The sequence below is a fragment of the Bradysia coprophila genome, unplaced genomic scaffold (assembly GCF_014529535.1).
Source record: "Bradysia coprophila strain Holo2 unplaced genomic scaffold, BU_Bcop_v1 contig_358, whole genome shotgun sequence".
Taxonomy (NCBI): domain Eukaryota; kingdom Metazoa; phylum Arthropoda; class Insecta; order Diptera; family Sciaridae; genus Bradysia; species Bradysia coprophila.
In genome coordinates this window covers 4822584-4848313 of record NW_023503616.1, presented here as the reverse complement: position 1 = coordinate 4848313, position 25730 = coordinate 4822584, and the positions used below count along the sequence as shown (strand labels likewise).

Below are 25730 nucleotides of genomic sequence, written 5' to 3'. Positions count from 1 at the left end.
ATATTTATATTATCACGTACAAGGAAATCTATTCGTTTCCTGTTGTCATTTAATTTATCTCATTTATTTATAACATTCAAGTTGTAAACGGAATATATATGCATCATCTAACTTACAAAGTTCATTGACAATTTTACCTTCCCGATTTTTGTCCAAAACAATTTTGCAGAACTGCCACAACACAGAAACCCAATTACTGCTACATAAGAAAAGATTGCATGCTTTCATTTAGACACCCCGGGGAACCTTACCACCCCTTGTTACATCCCTGAATCAATAATAAAGATTTTTTGAATCGACATAACCAGTGTACGAACTCTCCGTTCAGTATCGAAGGTTATTTAACAGAAAATACGAAGCAAAGAAATGTCCATAGTTTTACATGAGTTTGGTCTTCATAGGTTTGGTCTTCATAGATTTCATTGACTGAGTCACACTAAAAATGATAAGACATCGGTTGGAAATTTACTTTAAAAATGTAAAGGACTGCCTAGTGTTTCCAGAGCTTTTTCTAGTCGTCATTGTCGATAGCACACGCCCAGCTGTTTGAATAAGACTAAAAATATTCAAATCATAAATAGATGTACATGAACTTTCTTGTAATCTCATTTTAATAATTTTGCAATATGAGCAAAGTGACATGTGAACTATAGTAGGTGTAGGAGGTTAATTACTTGAACGTAAACGAAATATATTCCACGTTATATATCAAAGAGAAAACACGAAAATTCATCAGACGGAAAGCAACGGCAAGTCTCTGAAGACTTACAAAAAGTAAAGATATTTTTATATGAAAATGCTATCTCGTTTTTCATTTTATTCAGTTTAAAATACTGTCAAGTCTATAAAAAAAACTTCCACAGACGACAAGCAAGTCATTACGACAGTGAACAGTGACTGAATCTGTTCCTTGAACGAAGTATTTCGTAAGACTACTGAAGTAAAATCTTTAACTTCATTTGTTTTAACACACACAATAACATACATAACACGACTTTCGCTTATTACTTTTATTTGTGTCGTCGTTGTCGATAACAGATGATATGACCGTAGCCGTAAGATAAGTAATTGTCGCTGATAAAGTGAAAGATCAAACACGTTTCTGTAAAATATAAATCATATTAAGTAACATCACACAAATATACGTAACTTTTTGTTATTGCACATTTTCCGAGCATATAATTGTATCAAAACAGTAATAAAATTGATAGAGAAAGGGCCTCAACGAATCTTTTTTCGTATAGTTCAGTGCTCCGTTCTTATGTACCAAGTGAATCAAGTTGTCCAACTTGGTGCAATTTAAAATGAGTCGCAGCCACAATATGCTGAATTTATACGTTTCTCTTGGCAAAATTAACTGAAGATAATTTTAACTGACAAAGTCTCATTCAATTCTTATTGTGTGGCTCGCTCATACATTTATTGCATCATAACTAGAGCTTTATATGTGAATAAAAATGGTGACGTCATTGTTTGGAACATTACTATTTTTGCCAAACATACGGACATGTTACAACCGAATTTCGGTCAAATCGATATTGCGCGCGCAAAATTCTCTCTTGAATAATTTAAATAGCAAAAATAATAATAAAATGCCGTTGGAATGGACCATTAAATTATTTATTTTTAATTTAATCTTTCGAGAAAATGAAATGGAAATAGATTTATTTCAAATAGGAGTTTAATCGGACTGGTGCCGATGTTGCTGTTGTATGATAGTAACATTTATTGCAGCCCGGAAACCGGAATGGATTAATAACAATGTGCTTCGACGGTTTTCTCTCCGAGTTCAGAAAGAGAAACAGAATGTTGGAGAAAACCGAATAAGGATAATTTTCCAACAAAATTTCAGTCACAGTGATTCTTCCAAACGATGAACATATATTTTGTGATTAAAAGTTTTTCCTTAGATTTTCCTTCTTTTCTCAACTAAAAAGTTTTTCTTTGAAATTTTATAAATCTATTTACACGTAATAGTTCGATTGAATAATGGTGACAAAAATAGTTTAGTTTAATCAAATCAAATTGGTGGAATTGTTTTGTGAACATATCTGTTACAGAAATGGATTAAAGTGATGGAAAAAGGAGGTAAATGAGGTGTAGCGGACTTGGTTTTTCTTCTTTTATTTCATTTTTTTTCGCTAAAACTTATACGGACGCATACACACAATTTCTTGGCTTTTATTCTTTTGTTTCTAAATTTATGAGTCAATGGCATGTCACGAGAATATTTATGAGATTTTGGTGGTTTTGGTTTCGTGAAAAAAAAAAAACATTTTTTTCCATCTAAATAATTCAGTCGAAAGAGTCCCAGTATTATAGCATAAGAAAAAAAAATGTAAACAAAATACGGTTATGCAATCATAGTCGATGCATTTTTAATGAAAACTGAATAGACCTGAAGCATATTCTGATTGACGCATCATGGTATTTACGGGCTAAGTGGTTCATACATCTCAACGGGATAATTGGCAATTTCTGGTGTAAATGCCGATTTCATTCGGGTTGAAGTATGTCCAAAGTTTGTCAATTAAATTATTATGTTCGAATTTGTCGTCTCGTTAAATTGATCTCTCGAAATTAATTTCGTAGATTTCGGAATATTTCTTGTGTATCGCGGGGTGCTTTTCATTAAACGATGAAAATTATGCGTTTTAGAGAAAGAAAAGGAAAATGATCTTTTGTTTAAATCCCGTTGAAAAATATGCTGCGATATTTTTGTTGTAATATGCCCACCACATAATATCTTTCAGAAAAATCTTTTTATGCATTCGCTATAGAACAAAATATAACAATGGGAAGAAACAGGTAAATTGAAAGATATAACTTCAATGCTATTATGGCGCTTCTCTTCGTAAAATTTTCATCTTAATTGTGAAGTTTAGTAACAAAAAATACCATTGGCATGAAAAATCTCCAAATAATGGAATAATAAAAAAAGTTATCTCGAGTAATTTACAGGGAAAAAGTTTACCATACTTGATGTAATACAACAATTCTTGTTCCATACTTTCGCATTATTTTTTCTTTTAAATGACGAAGCCAAATAAATAATTCAATTTTACCCATAACAGGGTATATGAATCTGGTACCGGTAATGAAAAGAAAACGCAACTTTTGTTAGCAAGTCAGCTGGTTTGTCATTGAACATGTAAATGCTGTGTAGTAAATTTACTTGTAGACAGCTTAAATATTTATGAAGTTCAACCGTGCCTGTGATCAATAAATTATTATTTTCAAATGTGTTTAACGTTTGTTGAATATTGATCGGTCAGAAATATGAAAATTATGGAAATGTTTTCCTTTCATTGTGACCTTTGAGAAACAACTGTCGTATCGCGATGTAATCATAAAATCTATTACTTCTTTTGTTAAAAAAAATTTGATTGTAGAATGGTTGACTTACCTCGTTACATATAGGAAACTTCGGCTGACCTGGAGGCGCCACAATTTTCTTTTTTATTCTATGTGCTCTATTTTCAGGCGATATAACTTCTGTCTGGTAAATGTAATAGCTGAGAAGTTTATTCACAAAAAATTGAGGTCTGACATTAGTAATTTTGTGACGAAATGCACTAGAAATGTAATAGCGTTATATATACGAAAATTTATTACATTTTGAACTTTATTCAATTACTGTATACTTACCAAAAATCGCCGATGGCTTGTTTTCCTGTTTCATAGAAGTTGTTCGAAGTTTTGGAAAATTGACTTTTAAAAGTAGGTTACATTTTCATTTTTGACGTCGCTGACGAAAACAGACCACTTAGTCGGAAAGATTATTAATTAAATGAAGGCTTTCGAACTTTCGGGAATCGATTTTACGACGATAACAAATTAACCATATGTTCAAAAGGACTTTTGTAAAAATTGTATTTAATTACATAGGCCGGCATTTGACCCTCCTAACATCGCAAGTAGATTTTTATTTACTCTAAATGTCCCTAGAGGTAGTGATTTCCAACAATTTTGTGCTTAATGAATTTTTTGTGGATTCAGCTGTTTTAGCATTACGTTTTTGTTTCCATGAAAAATTACGACGCTATTGTGTATTCCCTGATGATAAGGAATTAAGTCAGCCCGTTTTTCTACCACTCGAATCTTAACCGAGCCCATTGAAAAATTACCATGAAGTAAAACCAGTAAAACACCCTTTCGTGTGCAAGCACCCAATAAAAATATTGTTTTTTAATGTTTAGATGCGTTATATTGTGTGATAAATACAGTAACTGTTGTAGTATTTATTTTAACAGTTTGACGAAAGCTACATGTCCGTCCTAGTCCATCGCCTCAGTTTATTAAGCATTATATATACAGCACATGGATATCAAAAAACAATAAATGTCTCTGTTATGATCATTAAACGAATATGATCCGGTCCGATTTATTACATTTTCTATTTATCAAGCTTGCTGGTGCTGATATATTTACGGATTTTATTATGAAAGAGAATATAAATTACATAAAATATTAGACACATTGTCGATGAATTTTCTTTCGTGTCTCACACGAATTAAGAATTTCAGCTTGGAATAAATTTTAATTTATGGACCAGTCCAGCAAGTTTTACGGAAAGTGACTTTTAACACAATGCGATAGTATAAGATGTAAATTGGTCATACAAAGACAGGCGTTGTTTTCGTTCTAATATTAGATTAGTAGAATGTGGATATTCGGTTGAGAATTAGTGCTTATCGACCGTTTCTATTCATGTGTTTTTGTTACTTAATTCAATAATTTACTAAAATAATATTGAAGTGTTCGTACAATGATTATTCGTGGTGAATATTTATTGATAACATTGATGATTTAGTGTGCAATAAAATCAGCTTTCCATTTGTTTGTTCAACAATTTATTACTGATTACATATTAACGTATAACCTTCTACAAACAGCAAGCTTCGCGTCATAACAATTTATTCTTTGTTGATTCCTTTGTTTGGAGTTTCTCTTAGTGTTTGACATACAATCTACTACTTCATTAAGTTTTCTCTTCGTTCTTTTCGAAGTGAGTTTTAAAATCATCGGAAAGAAACGGTGTCACTATTTACTCTAGGCAAAGAATTGACTGGAATCTAGGGAAAGACTGGACAACTTTCTTTTAATTTTCGTTATCGATCATTATTATGCAAGGGAGAACACTAAATCTGCTCTGACAACACTTGCAAGTTTTCTGACCTATTAACATCTTTTGTCTTTGACGTAATGACAGATGACTAAAAAAGGCTATACGTTTGCTCATAGTTCGGTAACACAAAATGTATAGGAACAAGTCGCTATTTTAAGTTGAACCTCTTCAGCAATACCTGTTTTAAACCAAAGAAAAATGCATTCTACATGGTCAACAAAATTAGAAATTAAAAGTAATCTGCTCTGAGATTTTGGACTTTTTAAGATTTAGTAAGAAAATGTTAGGTAAAAGGTTTTGTTTATCAGTCGAAAACAAATGTGAGAATGTCTCTTGAGGAATGGAATATGCATGTACAGCTGGTAAAAACCGATAAAGTAATTCAGTTTCTTTCGATTTTCTCGCATTAATGAAATACTGAACTTTGAAACTTTTTTATCAATTTAGTACGCCGAGCTGACGGATGCAGTTAGTCGAAACGATAAATTAAATCTAACTAACGCTTATCTCGTAAATTACCAGATGTATTTTATATGCAAGCGAAAATTGTTGCAAGTTTTTCGTTTGAAAATACAGGATGTTCCTACGTAAAGTTAGAGGACGATTTTATCATTTACGACTAGTGTAGTAGTGTCCCACTTTCAATATTATATGCTAAAATTGACTAAGCGAAAATCGATTGTTTGTTTCTAATTTCGATCGAACAATAACAAACTTGGGATCGTCGTCCCACATGTGTGAATATATTATATGAATAAGGAACATTTATTCATTATTTAGCAGTTTCCTTTTCGTACAAGCAAAGAATCAATGTTAATCGCTGAGTTGGGACAGATGAAAACCCAATATAATGTAACATCTTTCACAAAGAAAATATTTTTGATATAAATTTGTCACGTGTGAGTCCTACTCTCTTTGACATTTTTTATTATATAAAACAGTATGATTCCCTGTATGCTTTAACATTATATTCAAATGTTATTGAAATGGGAATCGTTTATTCAATTGTAAAAAATGATACATGTCATATAGGTACGTACAATACCCTCTCTAGCAACCAAACTAGGAAAATTAAGGTGGTAAAACTGTACAGTGTAACGTGTCATTGAAAATTTTACACTTTTAAAACTAAATAAAATGAAGTATGACCAGACATGTCCTTTTTTGTGTTAACTGTAACCATTTCGGTGTTCGAAAATGAATAATTTGTGATTTTCACGTCTTTCTTTGTGTGTTGCTCCGTCATTTTAGTGTGCAAAAATGAAATGAAGTTTAAAATTTGTCTTTCGTGTGAAGTCGATATTGCTTTAAAAAAGAGCACGGACACGGCAACTCTATTACAAAAAACAGTCAGTGTCACATTTGTCAAACTAAGGTGGTATTTTGACTGCGTCAAAACGAAGTTAAGGTGCTAGAGAGGGTATTGGTACGTACCTACATATTATAGGGTTCGAACTTCTGAATTCGATTGTTTTAATGATATGTCTCTACAGTAATTAAATTGTAATTCATCAATATTCATAAGTACACGAATACACAATCAACTCAATTTCCTGGAGTTGAGCTACAAAATACCATCAACAATCGATAGCAAACAACTTTGATAAAGTTTTCTGACTCGTAAACCAAACGAAAAACTCCTACGTAATATTTTGTTGTTCGTCGAAAAGAAAATTGCAAAAAGTTTTAGATTCCTGTCATGTGTGAAACCAGTCTTCCGTTTAAAGTTGTTAACGCTGCTATTATTCTAGCTGTAATATCATTCTCAGTCTTTTTTTTTTCATTAAACATGTAACCAAACCATTGCAACAATGTGTTCGGCATACATTTTTGATAGACTCCGACCACGATAAAATTTTCATGAATATTTTGTGGTGGTACTTACTGCGGCGTCACAGATAGATTTTCTATTATATTTTTAAAATTTTAAAAATACGACAACTTTTTTAAGTAAAGTGGGAATCATTTTAATCAATCTTTGAATTATACGTACAACAGCTAACAACTGCTCTTTGTACCATTAATTAATCATTTGGATAATAAACTTGACATCAACCAACAAACCCTTCTCACATATGTCCGAAAATTATTAATTTTGGGGTTATTACATTGGAATTTTGTTTCATTGAGACGATTCTTACAGGTAGATTAAAGTCCATTTTGATCTTTCATTATTCCCTTAGTGTTTAAAGATATTATGCGTGTTGAATAAGAGTAGCTCTTTTGTGGTTATTATCTAAAACCTATTAGAAATGGCATCTCCGCATTATGTGATACATATAATTTACATGCACCGAAAAACGTGCATTTCATCATCATTTTTTTCGGTGCCCTCACGTTACGTAACTTAGACGAAAAATTAAAAATCACGTTTTCGCGTGGTTATTGAACTTGGCTTCGCCTTGGATTAACAAACACGCGAAAGCTCGACTTTACAGTTTTTCCGTCCTTGTGAGGTATACAGGAATAAAAAGATGAAAAGTAGAGTTTTCGTGTGAATTTTGTTGATCCGAGGCGAAGCCGAGTTCAATAAATACACGAAAACGAGATTTTTCATTTTTATCCCGAGTTATATAATGGATTTTACATGCTGGCGTCGAAAGAAGTGCTTGAAACATGCTCTAGAGAGCCTTTCATGTGTAGCATTGTAGCATGTAAATATCTATTACTATAATTTTAACATAAAATACAAAACGGATGAGTAGCAAATATTTTTCTATTGATCCTTGAATGAGAAAAGTACAATCAAGATTACTTCCAAAATGTCAGTAAATTATATATTTTTACTGTTACATGTGATTGTGATTGTTATCGGAATATCCGTAAATCGAACTACAAACTTTAATCGTCAGACGATAAAAAAAAACTTTTATTTCCAATACAGAGAGCCATACGCATCGAGAGCTTAGAAATAAATTAATGCTATCGATGGCAATGTAACGAATGGAATGTAGGTCTTTGTTCTGAAATTTTTTAGAAAGTAAAAAAAAGTTTAATTTTTTCATAGAAAAATATTGGGAAGTAACGACAAAATGAATACACACAGTTCAAAAGCAACAAACCTTTTGATTTTTATTAACATAGATTTATGATGTGATTATAAAGTTTTGTTTTGGGATTATCAAAACATCAATTAATAACACGTCAATCTATCACCCAACGATAATCGATTTAATCATTAACTTGTTAACAAATTTTAAACAATATTTTGCCGTTGAAATTATTAAATTAGCCGTGACAAAATGAATTATCTTGGTCGATCCTCTTCTTTTGTATATTTGGTGCAAAAGAAATTAATTTACTAAAAGGTGTAAAACACACATAGTCGATCCTGTCGTTTGTTGCTATCAATTACTAGATATATCTACTTCGATGGCTATGTATAGGAAATCGATATCCTCAAAACTAATTATGAGGCATTTGTTGTGTCTGGCATTATCCAGTTATACCTATAGGAAATGTAGCCATACGAAATACACACTCAAGCTAGATCTATTCACAAAAAAAATATTTTTTTTCTGTCAGCTTAATCCTAAACTCAATCATTCAATTGAAGAATGTATGGGTTCATAATCGATTTTGTTGCACTTTGAACTGAAAAGGTTTTGCAGGATTTATTATGTGAATATCCTTCGTTTAAATAGAAAATCTATATGGAGCGACAAAATGCCAACGGGACTGTAAAATTGACATCAATGTAAAATCTAAGAAATGTGTATGCATGGAACAGTTTCAATCAAAGTTTCTGAACTATTTCAAAGATAGTTTCGCCTTGATTGGTAAGCAATCAATGGTACGTTTATATATTGGTTTAAAGTTTATTTGTTAAAACGGCAAAAAAATACTTAAGACTCGTATTTGAGAACCGAACACCACCTAAATTAATTTATTTGTTTTAGTTTGTTTGTCCAAGATTGGTAAAGATAGAAAACATGAACTGACAATTTTGGTGGCCGATAATAATCACAATAGTAACTAAAACTTGTTAAATGCTATGTTAGTTACGACAGGATGTCTGTCATACCTTTTACGAATTCTAGTTATGGCTGGATATTAACTAAGAGAGAATGTTTAAGAGTTAAGTTTCCGTGTGAAATTTGTTTACTGAAGACCAATTATCACACACAACATTCCATTTCTCTCTCGATTTAAATGTGTTATACTGAACAATTATTCGGTCCCAAAGTCTGTAATCATGTTCTCCATTCGATTATGCATATCACGAACAAATTATAAATAATTACAGAACGATCAAACTCAAATGATAAGGAGAAATGTTCAACGAATTTGGTAAAGCATCTGAGCAAATCAGCTTCCGAGCTGAGTTACGGCGATTGCAGCTTAGACTCAGCAACCAATTCACCCAAACGAGCTCGCAGGTATAGAAATGTGGAAGGAAACAAGCGAACTGGAAGTGTCACTCATATATGTGTTTTATATCTCGCAGTGCCGTGAATCCTGCCGTGACCGGTGTGATACAAAAAACGCATGGATTTTTTAGCACCTTGAAAGTAAGTTTAGATATTTGTTGAGCATTTATTGAACAGACAAAAATGACTTTCATCAATAGAAAAAGACATTTTTATAGACTGAAATCATAGGAAATCATAACAAAGTATTAAATCACAGTATACGATCGCGGTTGTAAATAATGAATAGTGCTTTTAACCGTCAACGCACACACTCACTCGTTTACCTAGAATTACTTCTACAATCTACATCTCTAATTGCACTTTTAGATATCGAAAATTACAATCAGTCGATTTGAATTCCATGGAATGAGCTTTTATCATACCTAACAACTCCATATGGGGCCGTCTGACAACATAAATTGATTCGATTTTCGTTATCACCGCAATGAATAATGAGTGGAAATTATCAAAGTTTTTTCATTGACATAGCTATTATGTTTGGCCGATGTAATTAATACCGCCAGCGATATGTTCGCTATATAAATAAAATTCGTTATTTCCAAACGATAATTTTGTGGCGCCAAAAATGCCATTAATTTGCATAGGCTGTTATACCTTCATTGTACAGTTCATGGTTGCATTAAAGGATAGATTACAATGTCTTGGATAAGAGTTCGTTCGAGCATATTAGTTGTACATAAAACGGTTCATTTCGTTGATCCTTACATAAAGATTTTTTTATTTATTTTCTGGTCAACCACCTTTCTTACGTAATGGGTAACTTCCCCGTCATTTTTGTTGTTATTCTACGGTCATAATACTTAAAAATATAACGTAAACGAGGTGACATCGATTTTTTGTATGTATTTTGTTGCTCTTTGATATGACTTTATATGACTTTTAATCTCTTCATAGCTTCATAATATGCGTGTTAAGTAGAGAAGGAAAAATGGTTGTGGAAAACATGAAAATTCAAAATATATATGTAAAAAACACACGGCATTTTTTCTGTAGCACATTGTTCGTATTCGTATTTCTTTCAACATCACATGCAGACATATAGGTTGGAGGCCATATCTTTACATTGAATGAATTTATAATGAATGAGTACATGTGTAGAGCATGTATGGCGTGTTACAATTTTGTAAATATAAATAATTACTTTTTTCGCCAGGAAAACCAGCGGGTTAGTCAGTAAATGAAATTCAAATTCATAGAGATTACATAGGAGAAGCCGTAACATTGGAAAAATGGAAAATTAAAAAGTTTTTATTAATTTGTGTTCCGTATTTACCTTCCTCATTTTTGTCCCATTTGTACGCATTAAAACACATTAGCGTAAATAGTCCTCTACGGGGTATAGCTCTAATTAGGCGATTACTTAGCTGTATGTTGCTTTTCTATATGATGTAACATCAATTTCATTTAAAGTATGCACCAGACCTTCACAGAGAATTTTCCAACTCTACAAACAAATCGTTAAAGACACTCTGCCAACGAAACCTATTGAAATTATTCAGTAAATGAAACACTAAATTCGATTGAATTCTGTAAATACAATTTCTAACGGTAAATAAATTGGAATCTACATAGGAACACTGTCAACCTACTTTACACAAACAGCCACTCACCACCCCACCCCCATCATTAAATATTTTATGTCGTCTCTTGTATTTTGGTAACCTCGAGGGTGACATTGGTGTTTTTTTTAGTAGAAACATTTCTTGTATGCAAACGATATCAAAATTTGTATACGAAGCCAACAGATGTTTTTATTTTTAGGCAAATGTGAGCTTAAATTTTGCATTTGCTATTGATTAACTCGGTGAGAAAATCTAATCGACCTTCACCCCTTATATCGTCATCTTATAAAAATATGAATTTGATCGATTTTATTTGGAAATATTAAGGAAACGACTACACAATTCATTGAATGATGCCAACTTTTACAAACCATTGAGCATGTTAAGAGTTTGATTTTCCAATCGAATTGAATTCCAAAATTTTCTTCTTTATTATTGCAATTATCAGCACCGTTTCTCGCGTGGTCGAAGCAAAGAACGAGGTCGACGATCACCCCACAATGGCGAATGTGACTATGAAAGCGCTGATTATGCAGCCGATAACAGTTCCGAACACAGTAGTTCAGCCACACCACATACCCAATCGCCCAGACATCATGCGACCACCTTGGAGGGATCCCCCTTAGCACGTCAAGATAATCGAAAGAGAAGTGATGTAAATAGCCGTGACGACATTGATTATGAACATAATGGTGCACCATCTGTGGAACATTTGCATGTTAGTAATATATCGAAATCAGCTTTTATGCTTCACCCGCAGCCTTATTAGTCATAGAATAGATAAAAAAGAACAAATCATTTATCGTAGGCTGAAGAACTTATGCGACGTAGAGAAGCAAATTTAAGGCAGCATGCATTCTTTCAGCTGAAGATACACTTAATTGAAGGACAAAATTTGGCCGCAATGGATAAGAACGGACTGAGCGATCCTTACGTCAAATTCAAAATGGGTCAGTAAAAGCTTTCCATTTTTATCTAACGTTTGATAACGACAATGCTAAATGAATGCTAAACTAACGACTATACTTTCTCAGGCGGACGATTATTGCATAAATCTAAGACGCTACATCGCGATCTAAATCCAGTATGGGATGAAAGCTTTATCGTTCCCATAGAAGATCCATTTCAGCCTATTATAATAAAGGTAATTGTTCACATGATCAACGGACTGATAGAAATTCCTAACATTTGTCTGTCGTGATTTGTACGCTATTACACTTTGTCTTGCATCATTGAAAGGTGTTTGATTATGATTGGGGTCTCCAAGATGACTTTATGGGATCCGCTAAAATAGACCTACGCACCATCGAGTTAAATCGACCTCAAGAACTTGTGATAAAATTAGAGGATCAATCCAGACCATTTAGAAGTTTGGGTGAATTAAAAATCAACATTACGTTATGGCCAAAAACTCAGGAGGATAAAGAACAGGTACATATCCATTGCCGTATAACCGTGCTTGTAGCGTCAGAACATTTGCCAAAAAAGGAAAGAGTAAAATACTTCTAGTAAAATTGCACTTTTTTTTCTTGCGACCCACCCACACATTTTAGACGGACGATAAAAATTCACTTTTTTCGCAGTATTTCCAACGACATCCACGTCTAGCAGATGCATCCAAGAGATTAAAATCACAAATTTGGAGTTCTGTAGTTACAATAGTTTTGGTAGAAGCTCGAAACCTTCCAGTAGACAATGATATAAATGAACATTACGTAAGATTTAGGTAATTGCGAGTAATTAGAATTAATTTTAATGAGAAGCTCGTGATCCACACTTGTTCGCAATTGTGTCAAATTACAGTTGAACATGATAAATAATGGCACCATTAAAACGAAAGGGGAATATGTCATGATATTGTGGGTTGTATGAAGAATTCGTGCTGAATATAATTTGTGATATACTCGTTGACCTGTTGAGCTCCTCATTGGAACTATAATTTTTCAAAATAAATTTAATTAAAAATCGTTTTCCGTTCCACAGGTTAGGCAACGAAAAATACAAAAGCAAAAACTCCTGGCAATTTCGATGGCTCGAACAATTCGACTTACATTTATTCGACGGTGAATTGAATCGATTTTCACATAAAAAAAAAATGAATTCAAATTTACCCTTTTCCCTATCCAGAGGAGCAAATGCTCGAGGTATCGATCTGGAATCGAAATACAGCTTATGGTAAATGCACAATCGACTTAAGAAGTCTTCCACGGGAACGAACTGCTCAGCTGTGGCAGCAGTTAGACGAGACGTCCGCCGAAGTTTTTCTATTGTTAACAATCAGCGGTACGACCGCATCTGAAACGATAACTGATCTGACATTGCATAGAGATGATCCCAAAGAACGGTCTAAAATGGAATCGAGATACAGTTGGAGGAAAACATTTCAAAACTTGAAAGACGTTGGTCATTTGACCGTCAAAGTTTTTGCTGCATCTGGTTTGGCCGCCGCCGATTTAGGCGGTAAAAGTGATCCGTTTTGTGTGCTGGAATTGGTTAATTCGAGACTACAAACACAAACGGAATATAAGACCCTCACACCGAATTGGAATAAAATTTTTACTTTGTATGTTTGTCATGAACTTAGCATATTTCGCCAATAATTTCGACTTTGATTTCATTTTCAGTAATATTAAAGACATGACATCCGCACTTGAAATTACAGGTACATTCTTCTAGTACCATAGTATTTTCATTCGAATGAAATTAAATATTTTTTTTTTTTAATTTGAAGTTTTTGATGAAGATCGAGATCATAAGGTGGAATTTCTGGGCAAAGTCGTCATCCCACTATTACGAATACATAACGGTGAGAAAAGATGGTATACGCTAAAGGATAAGACGATGAACACTAGGGCTAAAGGAAATTCTCCTCAGGTGAGAGAAAAAATTAAAAGTCACAAGTCCAGCGAATTTACTCTGTACAAAAAACCACCAGATTTTGTTGGAAATGCATGTAGCATGGGCACCGGTACGAGCTGCCATCCGAGCGCTTGAACCGAAAGAGGAGAAATTAGTCCAACAGGAAGCTAAATTCAAACGGCAATTATTTTTACGTAACGTAACGAGACTGAAAATTGTAGTATGTTTGGTGTTGGATTGGTGTCGGTACATTCAGTAAGTGGAGACAATTTTCTTGGTAACAATCAAATTCATGGTATAATTACGTTTGCTTTAAAGGAGCTGCTTTGAATGGGAATCACCGATACGATCGATAATAGCATTCGTATTGTGGACTTGCGGCTGCATTTGGTTTGACATATCAACCATTCCAGCAATAATGCTTTTGCTGATATTGAAGTAGAAACGACTTCACTCTCCGTCTGATGTTAGAAGAGTAATCGATTCTTGTCCATGTTTTCGCAGAAATTGGTTTGTACGATGGATCACCGGAACTAGTGGACATCCGTCGGATCATGACATTGATTTAGGCAGCGATGACGAGGATGACGATGACAAAGACAAAGAAGAAAAGAAAACGATTAAGGAACGTCTGCAAGCAATTCAAGAGGTATCCCAAACTGTACAGAATAGCATCGGGTATCTCGCATCCTTAGGCGAAAGTGTAAAAAAGTAAAATCTTTTGATTTCATGCAAATTAAACTCGAATTTCTGACCATTTTTCTTTGTTGCATGTTCTGGCTTCAGCACATTTAACTTTTCCGTCCCTGAATTAAGTTGGCTGGCTGCATTTTTACTGTTCTTGGTGTGTTTAGTCCTACATTTTATTCCAATGCGAATCCTACTGCTATGTTGGGGAATAATTAAATTCTCTCGCCGATTGATACGGCCGCATAGTGTTCCTAACAACGAGGTTCTAGATCTACTGTCACGAGTTCCTGATAATGAGCAATTGGTAAGACATACACTTGGTAGTACAAATATGCCAAATAAATATGAAATGTGCAGTGTTTTACAACAGCTGAATTCACCATCGTGTTCACAAACGCAAATTTTTTGACAAAAATGATAATTGTGGATCTGCTGGTGAATTCAGCTAGAACAAATTTTTTGTGTTTTTCATCTGGAAAGGTGAGGTTCATTTATTATTATTTTTAGGTAATGTTCAGGGAACTACCGCTCCACTCGACGCCCGAAATGACAAGGCGGGACCCCAAAAAGAAATTCAAAGCTGCATAGAAAACTCTCCCCCATATTAGGTATTATAAACGAATCTTAAATCAACTAACACCACCTTCTTTTACATAATTTTAAAAGTAAATTTTCAATGTTGATCATAAAAAAATATCATAAAAATACATTCCATTCTACACTACTAACTTATGACGTACTATAAATTAATTTAAAAGAAGAAAAAACTTTATCTGCAAAACTTGAATGTGTAAAAACCAAATTAATTAAATTTATTGGAATTTCTTTATTAAAAAATTTATGAATATTCTTCAGAGAATTTAATCTAAAAAAAAAACAATTTATGAAGAGAAACATTTAAAATTTTTAAATTTTTAAAGTGCGAGTTATCCTTATTGAAGTGAACATTTTTATTGATTATGAATATTACGAGTTTAAAATGATAAACGTGAGATTATAAGAATTTTTTGCTTACCTACAAAACTGTTTTATTCGCTGCGTGTAACCAGTGGAACGTTACGACGAAAATGTTTGTTGAAAGAAACAAGTTAAAAGCTTCGGCTATTACTATTACTTAGTCTGAATGCAGAGATCTTGAGAGCTTGAGGAAAAAATTAGCTCAAAGTTGATGCAGTTGATGAAGGATCATTTTCCCATAAAAAAAACTAAATAATTCGTTTCACCACAAAACAAAGATTTTTTGGACAGTTTTGGCAGAAAATTAATAGTGATACGGTCTCACGGGGGTCCAAAAATGCATACAAAAAATAAATAACTCAAAAAAAAGCTCGTGCAATGCAGGGCGTGTATGCGATTAAGTTTTTTTTAATGGGAAAATGATGACAGTCATAACATTTTGGATCAATTTTCTCTCAAGCTCACCGTAATTCCGATTACATAGAACCGGTTTATTTTCGTGAAGCCCTTGAAAACACTCTACAAAATTCGAGAATCTGTAAACTTTGAGACGTTTCGTTTAATTTTCAGAATTTTCAAGATATTTCTAGGAATCAGGAATGTTTATGATTGATAGTTGAATATAGTGATAGCTTACGATAAATGATTCAAAACTAATTTATAATTTATACTCGCCAAGGGTTTTGTTATTTCATGACTCATCGTTGAATTTTTGAATCAAATACCCTACGTTTGTATGGAACAAATGATTGCAGTCACGCTCCTTATCTGATTATTCACCTTGCACCTAGGGCTTGGATCAAGAAATTTCGCAGAAAGAGTTGTCACAAAAATATACAATCTTCTATGAACATCCATCCAGTAAATCGGACATAATTCTTAAAGAATTTTACCTTTAAATCACATGGCCAATAATCTACCCCACATTAACTATTAAATTTTTCGCAGTAATAAATCGACCATTAGAGAAAGCAATGTCTTGCCGCCAGTAAAACGTATTCGATTGTGAAATAAAACAAACTTTTTTGAATTTAAATATTTACAATTCATTCATGAAATTTAAATGCTACAAAGACTAGAGAAATTTATAATTCCTATCTTCTAAATTTATATTCTTATTGAAAGATTTCAAAACAAAAAAAAATCAAAATCAAAACAAAGAATAGCTGCTTCCGTCCCGTTTTCTTATTTATTGAGAATTGATCACAATAATACGTAACTAATATCTAAAAATAAGTTCCTCTTTTTACAAAAAAATTATTTACACAAACACTTAAGTTTCTTCTCACATTTTGATTCAAACGAACGTTATTCAAGGGGATAAATGGTTCTGTTGATGCAATTGTTAGAAAAAGTTGATGAAATATTCAAATGCAAATTTTAATCGGTTCTATTGTTTTGCAATTGTTTTTTAAAAAAGTTATGAAAATGAGCTTTTTGCTATTAAATTGACGCGCGCAGAATTTTCACTTTGTTCAGACATCTATCGGATTCCGATTTTTCAGTAAACAGAAGCCGTGGAAACATTTAAATTTTATCAAAGTCCCTCAACAGAGTCCAGTTTATCATTCCCTTTAAACTCACTGCGTTCTATTAAAAGTTTACAAATCTAAAAAATGGCAGAAAAATTGCACCTCCACCACATCTTCTTTTTGATATTATACAATAAGCAGTTGAGCAGCAAAGTAGGGAAAAAAATATAAATTTGGAGAAACATCACATCTTAACAAAAAAAAAAAGAAGTTTATCGAGTCGATATAGTGCTGTGCAATACTTTGATGATAAAATAGCCAACAATACTCGCGGCAGCAACACCAAGTCCAGCTTTCCACCATATAAAGGGATCGGTAGCCATGTTGCCAAAATGTCTCAAATGACTTAAAAGAAAAAGGGAGAAAATATTGTGTCATTATTAGTACTTTGATTCTTTACATCGAATTTTTCTGTCCGCTCTGTTAGAAAAATAACAATTTCAAGCATCCGGGTCAGAGTCTTTCTGAGATCATTTAACCAGTGATTTTTGGGTATTTCTTACAACAGTGAAAAGTAGCTAATGAACCAAACGTTAGTATTCATCGCCTTTGTAATACAATGTTTTTGTTATTGTGAAAATAATCAATTTTAGCACTCAAATAAACCATAGTTCAACAGCCCTCCATTAAACAATAAGTCCTTGAACGTGAAACCAAAATTAGGTATATTCGTAGTATGAAGTGCGATGTATATTATGTCGCGATAAAAACAATTTTCCTCCTCTTATCGAGTGAAAACCATACATTTCTTTAGGGTATATGATATGACGGAAAGTGAATATCGAGTAATTGAATAATTATTATTCTGATCGGGTCATGTAGGCAAACTTTACTCCATAAGCTTTGATTCTTTGGTTTTGATCTTTCTTCGATAATAAAATGTGAGTTAATTTTAGCGGCTGCGGTAGCATGTGACCCATCAAATAAATCCTTACGAAAATTCCGTCTGTTCATTTCGACCTGCTAAACCATTTTTTACGCGTGCGTTTGGGCACATGCAACGAAAGCGAGAACGAAAGATTACAAAAACACTACTACCGAGTCTGACTAATTTCTTTTTTCATCCATTCCAATACTTACGCTGTTCCTAGAAGTCTCTCTAATCTATGTTTGTAAAACATAATCCAAGCAGCTTGAAAACGCCTGAACGGCAAGAACAATCTTGTTAGTTAAAAAAGTTGTCAAATTTCACACAAACAAAATGTTAACAGAAAAAGTATGCAACTACGGTTGGGAGGGTGTGTTGTGTATAATAATAATATTTGGTATCTACAGAGTAAATAAACACTCTCAATAGATACATTAGAAATAGTGTCCGGTAAATGAGTAACGACAATCGCTTAATGCGCTTAAAAAACATGTAAAAATAGCCTCGTACATGAAACGAAAACATTTTCGTAAAAGCTCGACTGATCCGGCAAAAAAGATGTGTTAGACTTCAGAGTGTTCTCGATTACGGTATTTCAAGAACATAAAAATAAGCTAAGAAATATACTCAGACTACGTCGTGTCTTAAGAATCTTGATGAAATTCCTCTTTAAAAATGAAAACTCCAGACACACTTCTCACGAGATGAAGTTCATCGTGGGTTGTCGAAGCATTTCATTTGTGAACAAAGCACAAGAATGTTAATAAAGGGATAGTCGAAAGATTAGGTATTTTTTGGAGAATTTCTACGATCGACTTTTCATGATATTTATAATAATTTCTACTCACGGAAATGCCGCCATTGTTGCCAGTTTCACATAAAGATCCTTCTTATTGTCCTTTAAGCTGAATATTTGTGGTGGCAGTAGTTGATACTTTTGGCAAAATTCTTTCGGTTGCAACAAATAGTCCTGTCGTACTTCCTCCAAATCGCCTTTTGTGCCGGTAATTAACACCGGTATTTTACTTTCGGCAAAGTACTTTATATAAATTCTCGCCACGTATTCGAAAGATGTCGGATTGTTTACGTCATATGTAAGACAGGCCACGTCACAATGAACTTCATGTGGTTGCAGTGGATCGAGAATTTGTCTCATTTCGATGTCTTTCAAGACCAGATATTTTTCCTGTCCGTATATTTGAACGGTGTTGATGCAGTAGTGATCGCCACTGAGAAATTCCTTTTCCGTCAATTTGACCAAATTATCAGCTATGAAGCCTCTGCACAGACCCGTTTTACCACAACCTTTGGGACCGAATACGTGGCACATGTAAACCGATCTACTGCTCTGTTTTTTAGCCAAATCCAAACGACGTTCCCGCGTCACGTGGATAGCCAACGCTTGCGATTCGTTCTCGTGAACATTGAATCCTAAATACGCTAAATAATCCAGAGTTTTGGGTAAGTCGATCAGGGTCATTAAAGTCCAACGACACATCCATCCATGTAGAGATAAAAATCCTTTTTCACTAGCTGGATTCGTCGGAACAGTACGTCGGATATCAGAAATTGACGGCCATGGCAGTACGGGACACGCATTGAATATTGCTTTGTATTCATCAACCGATAAAGCTCCGTCTCCGTCACGATCACTTCGTTCGAATAGTGCGGTTAAAAATTGTTGACCACGGTGTGACAATTCTGGAATTTGTAGGTTTTATTAGAGTGTTAAGGTTCCGTTACGAGGTCAAAGATTTATTTTGATTTCTCACCTGTGCTACTACCCGGCGGTATTTTTATGTGCGGTTGGAGATACTCATGACACATTTCTAAGTTCTCATTGTAGCCGAATTTTCTGAGTACAGCCCAGGTGGTTTCGTTTCGTCCACGTTGAATAAACAGACAATGAAGAAATAAAAATCCTTTCAGGGTGACTGACTGAAAGAAGTTTAACCTTGAGTTAATTCCCTTTGGTTACTTTAGCCGAATCAAAAGTATAGACAAATAAATGACGAAATCTCGAAACAAGCAAGAATTTAGGACGCACCTAAATTCCCTCATATCAGGGCTGCATATTCAAACAGTCATTTCACGTTAACTGTTTTACACCATTTTTTAGCTATCAGTTTATAACTTCAGCTAAAACCGTCTAGGTCAGATGAAAACTTACTTGGTCGTATATTCCATCGGGGACATTTTTTGTTAGAACAGCTTTCACCTCGTCAAGTACTTGCGGTTGAAGTGGTGCATTGAAACAGCGTCTTTGGAAGTGATTGAGCTCGAAATCGTTCAGTAAACCGTCACCATCGATGTCACATACTTTGAATATTCGAACCAGCGCCTTCTTACAGCCTTCAGTCAGCTGAAAATATATTTTTTTTTAGATGGTGAGGATCTATTCTCATTTATATTGCAAGTCAAGCAATTACGTCTTGTTCCTCCATAATATATAAAGGGGCAGTGGGATGAAGAACGGCTTTCTGTGCATAGTAGAACATTTCGGATATATTGTGAAGAGTTTTGGCTGAACATTCGACACAGCTTTCGACTTCTGGAAATTCTTCCATTATGGTGAGTACATGCTGAAACGGAAAGCGGTATTATGGGAACAGTGCACATGAAGTTTCTATTTAATTTAAAGCTCTTACTTCGATTGTAGAGTAATCGACTAGGTCAATTTTGTTCCCCACTAAAACCACCGGTTTTCTTTGATCAATGGTTGTGCTGTCCCGAATAAACGGTAGCCAATGCGTCGTAATTCGATCAATCGATTCATCATTTTCGACCGAGTAAACTATGCACACCACATGAGCCTTGTTTATTTCGTCTTGAAGATTGTCATCCGTTTGTTCTGAAGCTAAAATTGGTTAATCGATTCAATTGAAACGTATTTCCTTGTGAATAAGAAAACAACCAACCGCAAAAATCGACAATATTTGTGGGAACCTGTTCAGGTGTAACATCGGCAGGTATTGTGATTTCTTCCGCTTTCGGTGGTACATCGTCGGGAAATTCCTCACTCACTAGCGATAAAATGAGTGATGTTTTGCCAGCTCCTGGATCACCAACCAACAAAATGCGCACGTGACGCCGCGTCATATTCCATGTGACCATCGTGTGGATCCTTTGACGAAATAAATTCTAATTTAAAATTTGGAACCGACACAACATCACTTGCTAATTTAAATATTTTAATCAATACAATCTAATGAGCGTCGCATTAACAATTCTAACATCTTATACATCTATCGATCATCTTTAAACGCGCCACAATTTTATTTGGCCATGCCTGGCCGATCGGTTATTTAATTCCATAGTGACTGATTCTACTTACGTAATTTGTTTAAAACAAACAATTCCCACGAAACTGATGAACCAGGAAAATTGATTAGTTCCAAAGACGGAAACGTATCGAATTTTTTGAAAATTCGGATGCAATTGACACTCAACTTTCACGAGCGTCGATCCAAGCTGAACAACTCAAATTTGTTTGTGAATTTTATGTTACCCCCAGCTGTGTTAAAGATGTAAACACATCCAAAGACAGTAATTATCATATAAAAAACACCCCAAACACAGCCATGAATAAAAATTTATCGTAAAGACGAATATTATGTCAAACGAAATGTCAAAGGATTTTTTTTCTGATGTTCCAGATAAGTAGATAATGCAGTGGCATTGATGTTACGATGTTGGCGGTAAAATTGAATTTACACAGTCAGCAAACATTCTAAGTTCTTTCAATCTGTTGAATAAATCTTAGGCATCATTAGCTCGCGAGAGTCGTGATTTTGGTTTTTTTGACCGGTTCAGGTCAACTGACCGGTAATTTATGTAGTGCGCTATCCCAGCTATCCGATGCTGGTATTTGTTTCGTTGAAAAAGCGGCCCATTTTGATTCCAGGTTGTCCTTCATGGATGAAAGCGTTTGTAACCGACCGAAACAGAATTAGTCGGGAAACAGCAACATCTTTTAATTTATTTTGATTCGTTGATATATTTTAAGATAAAAATTGTTCGACGACATTTGAAAAAAAACGCAGTTTTTTATTTGAAATCAAAACTCACAACATTATCTTCTTAAAAAAAACCCAAAAAATAATGTCGACTTTTTCTTCTTACGGCTTTGGTTTCTCTCTATAATTATGACATTTCCCTTTGTATTTGCTTAAATTATCTTGTGTTAGCAGCTCACTGCCTTCTGACTGCCTCTTTGACAGCATTTACGAAAATGTCGTTTCGCATAGCTCGATCGTTAAAAATTAATTTATAAAAAAATCTGCTAAATTTAAATTGTTTCTAACAACGCAAATATTTCTTATTTTGGTTGAATCAAAATAAATTATAAAAAAATCATCTGTTTCCTTACTAATTGATTGGAAGACAAAATTGGGTTCGCTTCAGGTCAACATAATTCTGTTGGTGTGTAAATGGTAAATAAAGTCAAGGTGTTTTGTATTTGTAGAATAATTTTGGAGAATAGATCATTTTCATTATACGGTACTTGTCAACGTAACCCAACTTAATTTTTCGTCAAGTAGTCCATAACCTCAATTAATTGACGTTAACTGGTTTTTACATGAAAATCGTTGGTTCAATTCATTCGATATTTTTCGACATGTCTGACAGCTGGGATCGTGTCTGACGTTTACAAGGTCATGAAAATGATCTATATGATTACAATTTGATGCGCAGATACAGTCGGAGAAAAATAGATTTCGGGATTTTAAGAGGCATCATCGTTTTCATCGTTTTTCTGTATTCTCTCATTTCGCATGTTATTTCAAATGGCAATTGAGAGAATTAGAGAAATGATGTTAGTCGTTTTTAATAAAACAAACTATGAAAACTGCTATCTCTCTCTATCTCTTTCCATCGTTATAGCGTACACTCTGAGTAAACGGAGCGAGAGCGATGTCCAGATTTAGCTTAAATATACCATTTAGAATAAGAATAATAATTTTTTAGATAGAAGCCATAAATAGCTATTTTGCTAGTAAATGAGGTTGTTATCGAACGAGCGAAGCGAGTTCGGCAACACATCGTGTGCGCAAATTCACATAATTTTAGTCAAAAGGTTCATTATTTTCATGCAAAAGTACATCGTCAGCCATAACTTGTCCATACTACACATACGTGAAGCACCTACTACAATACCAATATAATCCGTGCATAAATAGTGGATTTGCGCAAAGCCATGTCAAATTACACACTGTGTAACTATCAGGGTGTTAATGTACTCCATTTAGACACTGAAACAATTATAAATGTTTTGACATTACAGTAGATTTTTCAAAATGCACTGTAATAATTGCAATGCAATTGCATAATAGTTATTTATGTAACAAGATTAGTATGAAGGTATATTATCGCACTAGATGTCAGATTGCCAATCCGAGGCGAAGTCGAGGTCGGCAAGACGTCGTGTGCGATAATTCACGATTTAGATGAATGAAGAAAATCGAATAAATATCGATGATGTTCATAGTGTGACGTCAGTCCCTTGCAAAATTTAAATGCGATAAAATTCGTTCTTATAACATTACACGCAGGCTGCGTGAGATGCAAATATCATCACTGAATTGCATAAAATCAATTTTATGGGAAGAGTAAAGCACGAATCGTACGGTCTCCGTTTACGAAAAAGTTCTTCGTTTTAATTCCCACAAATTGAACACGATTCAATGTAATGTTTGCGTCCCTTAGGGGCAATTAGGGCAAATGCCCGTAGTGAAAGGAAAAATTGGCTATCGTTTGAGGAAGATAAATAAAATGTTATGACAGTCACGATTATTTCCTAATACAAGAGTTTTAAGAAACGATAGGGAATTTGAGAGAACTAGGATATCCTTGTTCGACAATGATTTCTTTGTTTAATTATGTTGCAAATGCTTCACGATTTTTTTTTTTGTGTGAAAACATACTTATCTCCGATATTGAAATAGTTCACCATCAACATAGAAAGTAGTGTCATCTGTCGAACGTCAAAATCGGAAATGAAAGTTGAACTTTCTTTCCATCCGTAGAATGTAAAAATGCTCAAATAAATTTCATTGTTTTTTTATTTAAAAAATTATTTACATTTCTATAGCTATAAATGTACAAAATTTGCAATCCTATTCAAAAGATTAAAATATTGTACGACAACAGAATTTAGTATGAACGGTAATCTGTGTCCAATTCATTTCGTTGTTGCTGAAATTCTTAATTTGGTATTTGAATCAAGTTTATTCAAATGGCACGGATGGTTTTGGGTAATCGTATCCGCCGCCCGGTTTTGTGGGTTGGGTTGGTTCTCTGCAGTTCGGGAATTCTCCTTCTGTTCCTGGTGGGCACTTAGGAGCTGCAAAGAAATGTACAATGTTAAAAATTTGATGAGTGAAAAAAGGGGACTTAAAAATGGGAACTGAAGAGTAATCATAGATTTTGTTGGAATATTATATAGAATTTGAATTGAAAAGTTTGGGTGGTTTTTTGTGATTTCTTCATAAAATAAAATAAAAAAGACTACTTACGTGGTGGTGGTGGTGGTGGAGGAGGTGGTGGTGGAGGAGGTGGTGGTGGTGGTGGTTGGTGGTGGTGCTACAAGAAAAGAGTAAGAGTTAGTAATTGCATTCATTAATTCTTTTATTCAAGAAATAAAATCTGATAATTTGAAACCAAAACAATTTCGGCGAGTTAGAAAGAAAAACCTTTAGAACAAATCCAAATTATATATCATAACGAAGCACCTTGTATTCTACTAAATAAAGAGATACCAAAAATTTATCTGTTTCTAAGTTGAATGTGAATGGGAATACGTGGTGCGTTGGACTTTGGATGTTGATATATATTTGATTTTACAAATAAAAAAGAAATGATTACTGTTACTTACGTGGTGGAGGGTGGTGGTGGTGGTGGTGGTGGAGGTGGTGGTCGTGGTGGTGGTGGTGGAGGTGGTGGTGGTGGTGGTGTGCTACAAGAAGAGAGTGAGAGTTAATAATTGCAAATATGAATGTATACGTTAATCAATTAATTTCGGTTATTTCCTCAATTTTATTTCTTTATTCAAGAAATGGAATCCGATAATTATGAAACCGAAACAATAAGTCCAAAATTAATCTTTACGAAGCACCTCACATTCTACTATCTAAATTTCAGATACAAAAATCCGTCAGAGTGCCAATTGTGGTCCATTAAAAAATGTATTTTATTAAGGAGATAGCTGATTAACTACTGGTCGAAAATGTGTTGTTTCTAATATAAATGTAAATGATTGATTTTACAAATAAAAAAGAAATGATTACTGTTACTTACGTGTGGTGGTGGAGGTGGCTTGCAGTTAGGGAATTGTCCAGTTGTTCCTGGAGGCACTTGGAGCTGTAAAGAAACGCAAACGTTTGAAAATTGATGATTAAATAAAATTTAAATATGAATTCGAATGAGAGACAAATGATGATTAAAAAAAAACAAAAATTAATTATGAAAAAAGTTAGCTGAAGGACTTGATGAAGGGTAATATATCCAGTACAACAGAATTTTTCAGTTTAATTTATTTGATATTTGGAATTAATTCTTCTGGAGTTCATGTAGAGATTATTCGGTCAATTTTGTTTTGTAAATTGATTTAAGTAAACAATACTTACGTGGTGGTGGTGGAGGTGGAGGTGGTGGTGGTGGTGGAGGAGGAGCTGTAAGAGATTTTTTAATAAATGTTTTTAA

General features: G+C 33.9%; 2 protein-coding genes and 1 long non-coding RNA gene across 4 annotated transcripts; 1 reads left to right on the top strand and 2 right to left on the bottom strand.

The window, feature by feature from the left end:
- The first annotated feature begins 1856 nt into the window (after window positions 1-1856).
- Window positions 1857-15690, top strand: LOC119081407 (multiple C2 and transmembrane domain-containing protein). The gene is made up of 17 exons (XM_037190301.1): window positions 1857-2088; window positions 9375-9507; window positions 9576-9639; window positions 11572-11841; window positions 11932-12073; window positions 12158-12267; window positions 12363-12554; window positions 12707-12849; window positions 13107-13186; window positions 13251-13686; window positions 13748-13785; window positions 13855-13997; window positions 14059-14237; window positions 14301-14420; window positions 14487-14693; window positions 14769-14976; window positions 15180-15690. Exons 1-17 carry the CDS (start codon window positions 2076-2078, stop codon window positions 15258-15260), a joined length of 2559 nt encoding a protein of 852 aa, XP_037046196.1. The 5' UTR covers window positions 1857-2075; the 3' UTR covers window positions 15261-15690.
- Window positions 15691-16651: 961 nt separating this feature from the next.
- Window positions 16652-21638, bottom strand: LOC119081418 (mitochondrial Rho GTPase). Of its 2 annotated transcripts, XM_037190319.1 has the most exons (9): window positions 21364-21638; window positions 20948-21155; window positions 20678-20886; window positions 20459-20611; window positions 20200-20391; window positions 19802-19967; window positions 18878-19730; window positions 18242-18304; window positions 16652-17506 (listed from the first exon to the last, which is right to left on the bottom strand). In XM_037190319.1, exons 2-9 carry the CDS (start codon window positions 21141-21143, stop codon window positions 17374-17376), a joined length of 1965 nt encoding a protein of 654 aa, XP_037046214.1. In that variant the 5' UTR covers window positions 21144-21155; window positions 21364-21638; the 3' UTR covers window positions 16652-17373. The 2 variants fall into 2 exon arrangements, with proteins under 2 accessions (XP_037046214.1, XP_037046216.1); XM_037190321.1 differs by lacking the exon at window positions 18242-18304.
- Window positions 21639-24073: 2435 nt separating this feature from the next.
- Window positions 24074-24600, bottom strand: LOC119081519. The gene is made up of 2 exons (XR_005088492.1): window positions 24545-24600; window positions 24074-24372 (listed from the first exon to the last, which is right to left on the bottom strand). It is a non-coding gene; the product is annotated as an uncharacterized LOC119081519 (long non-coding RNA).
- Window positions 24601-25730: the final 1130 nt, after the last annotated feature.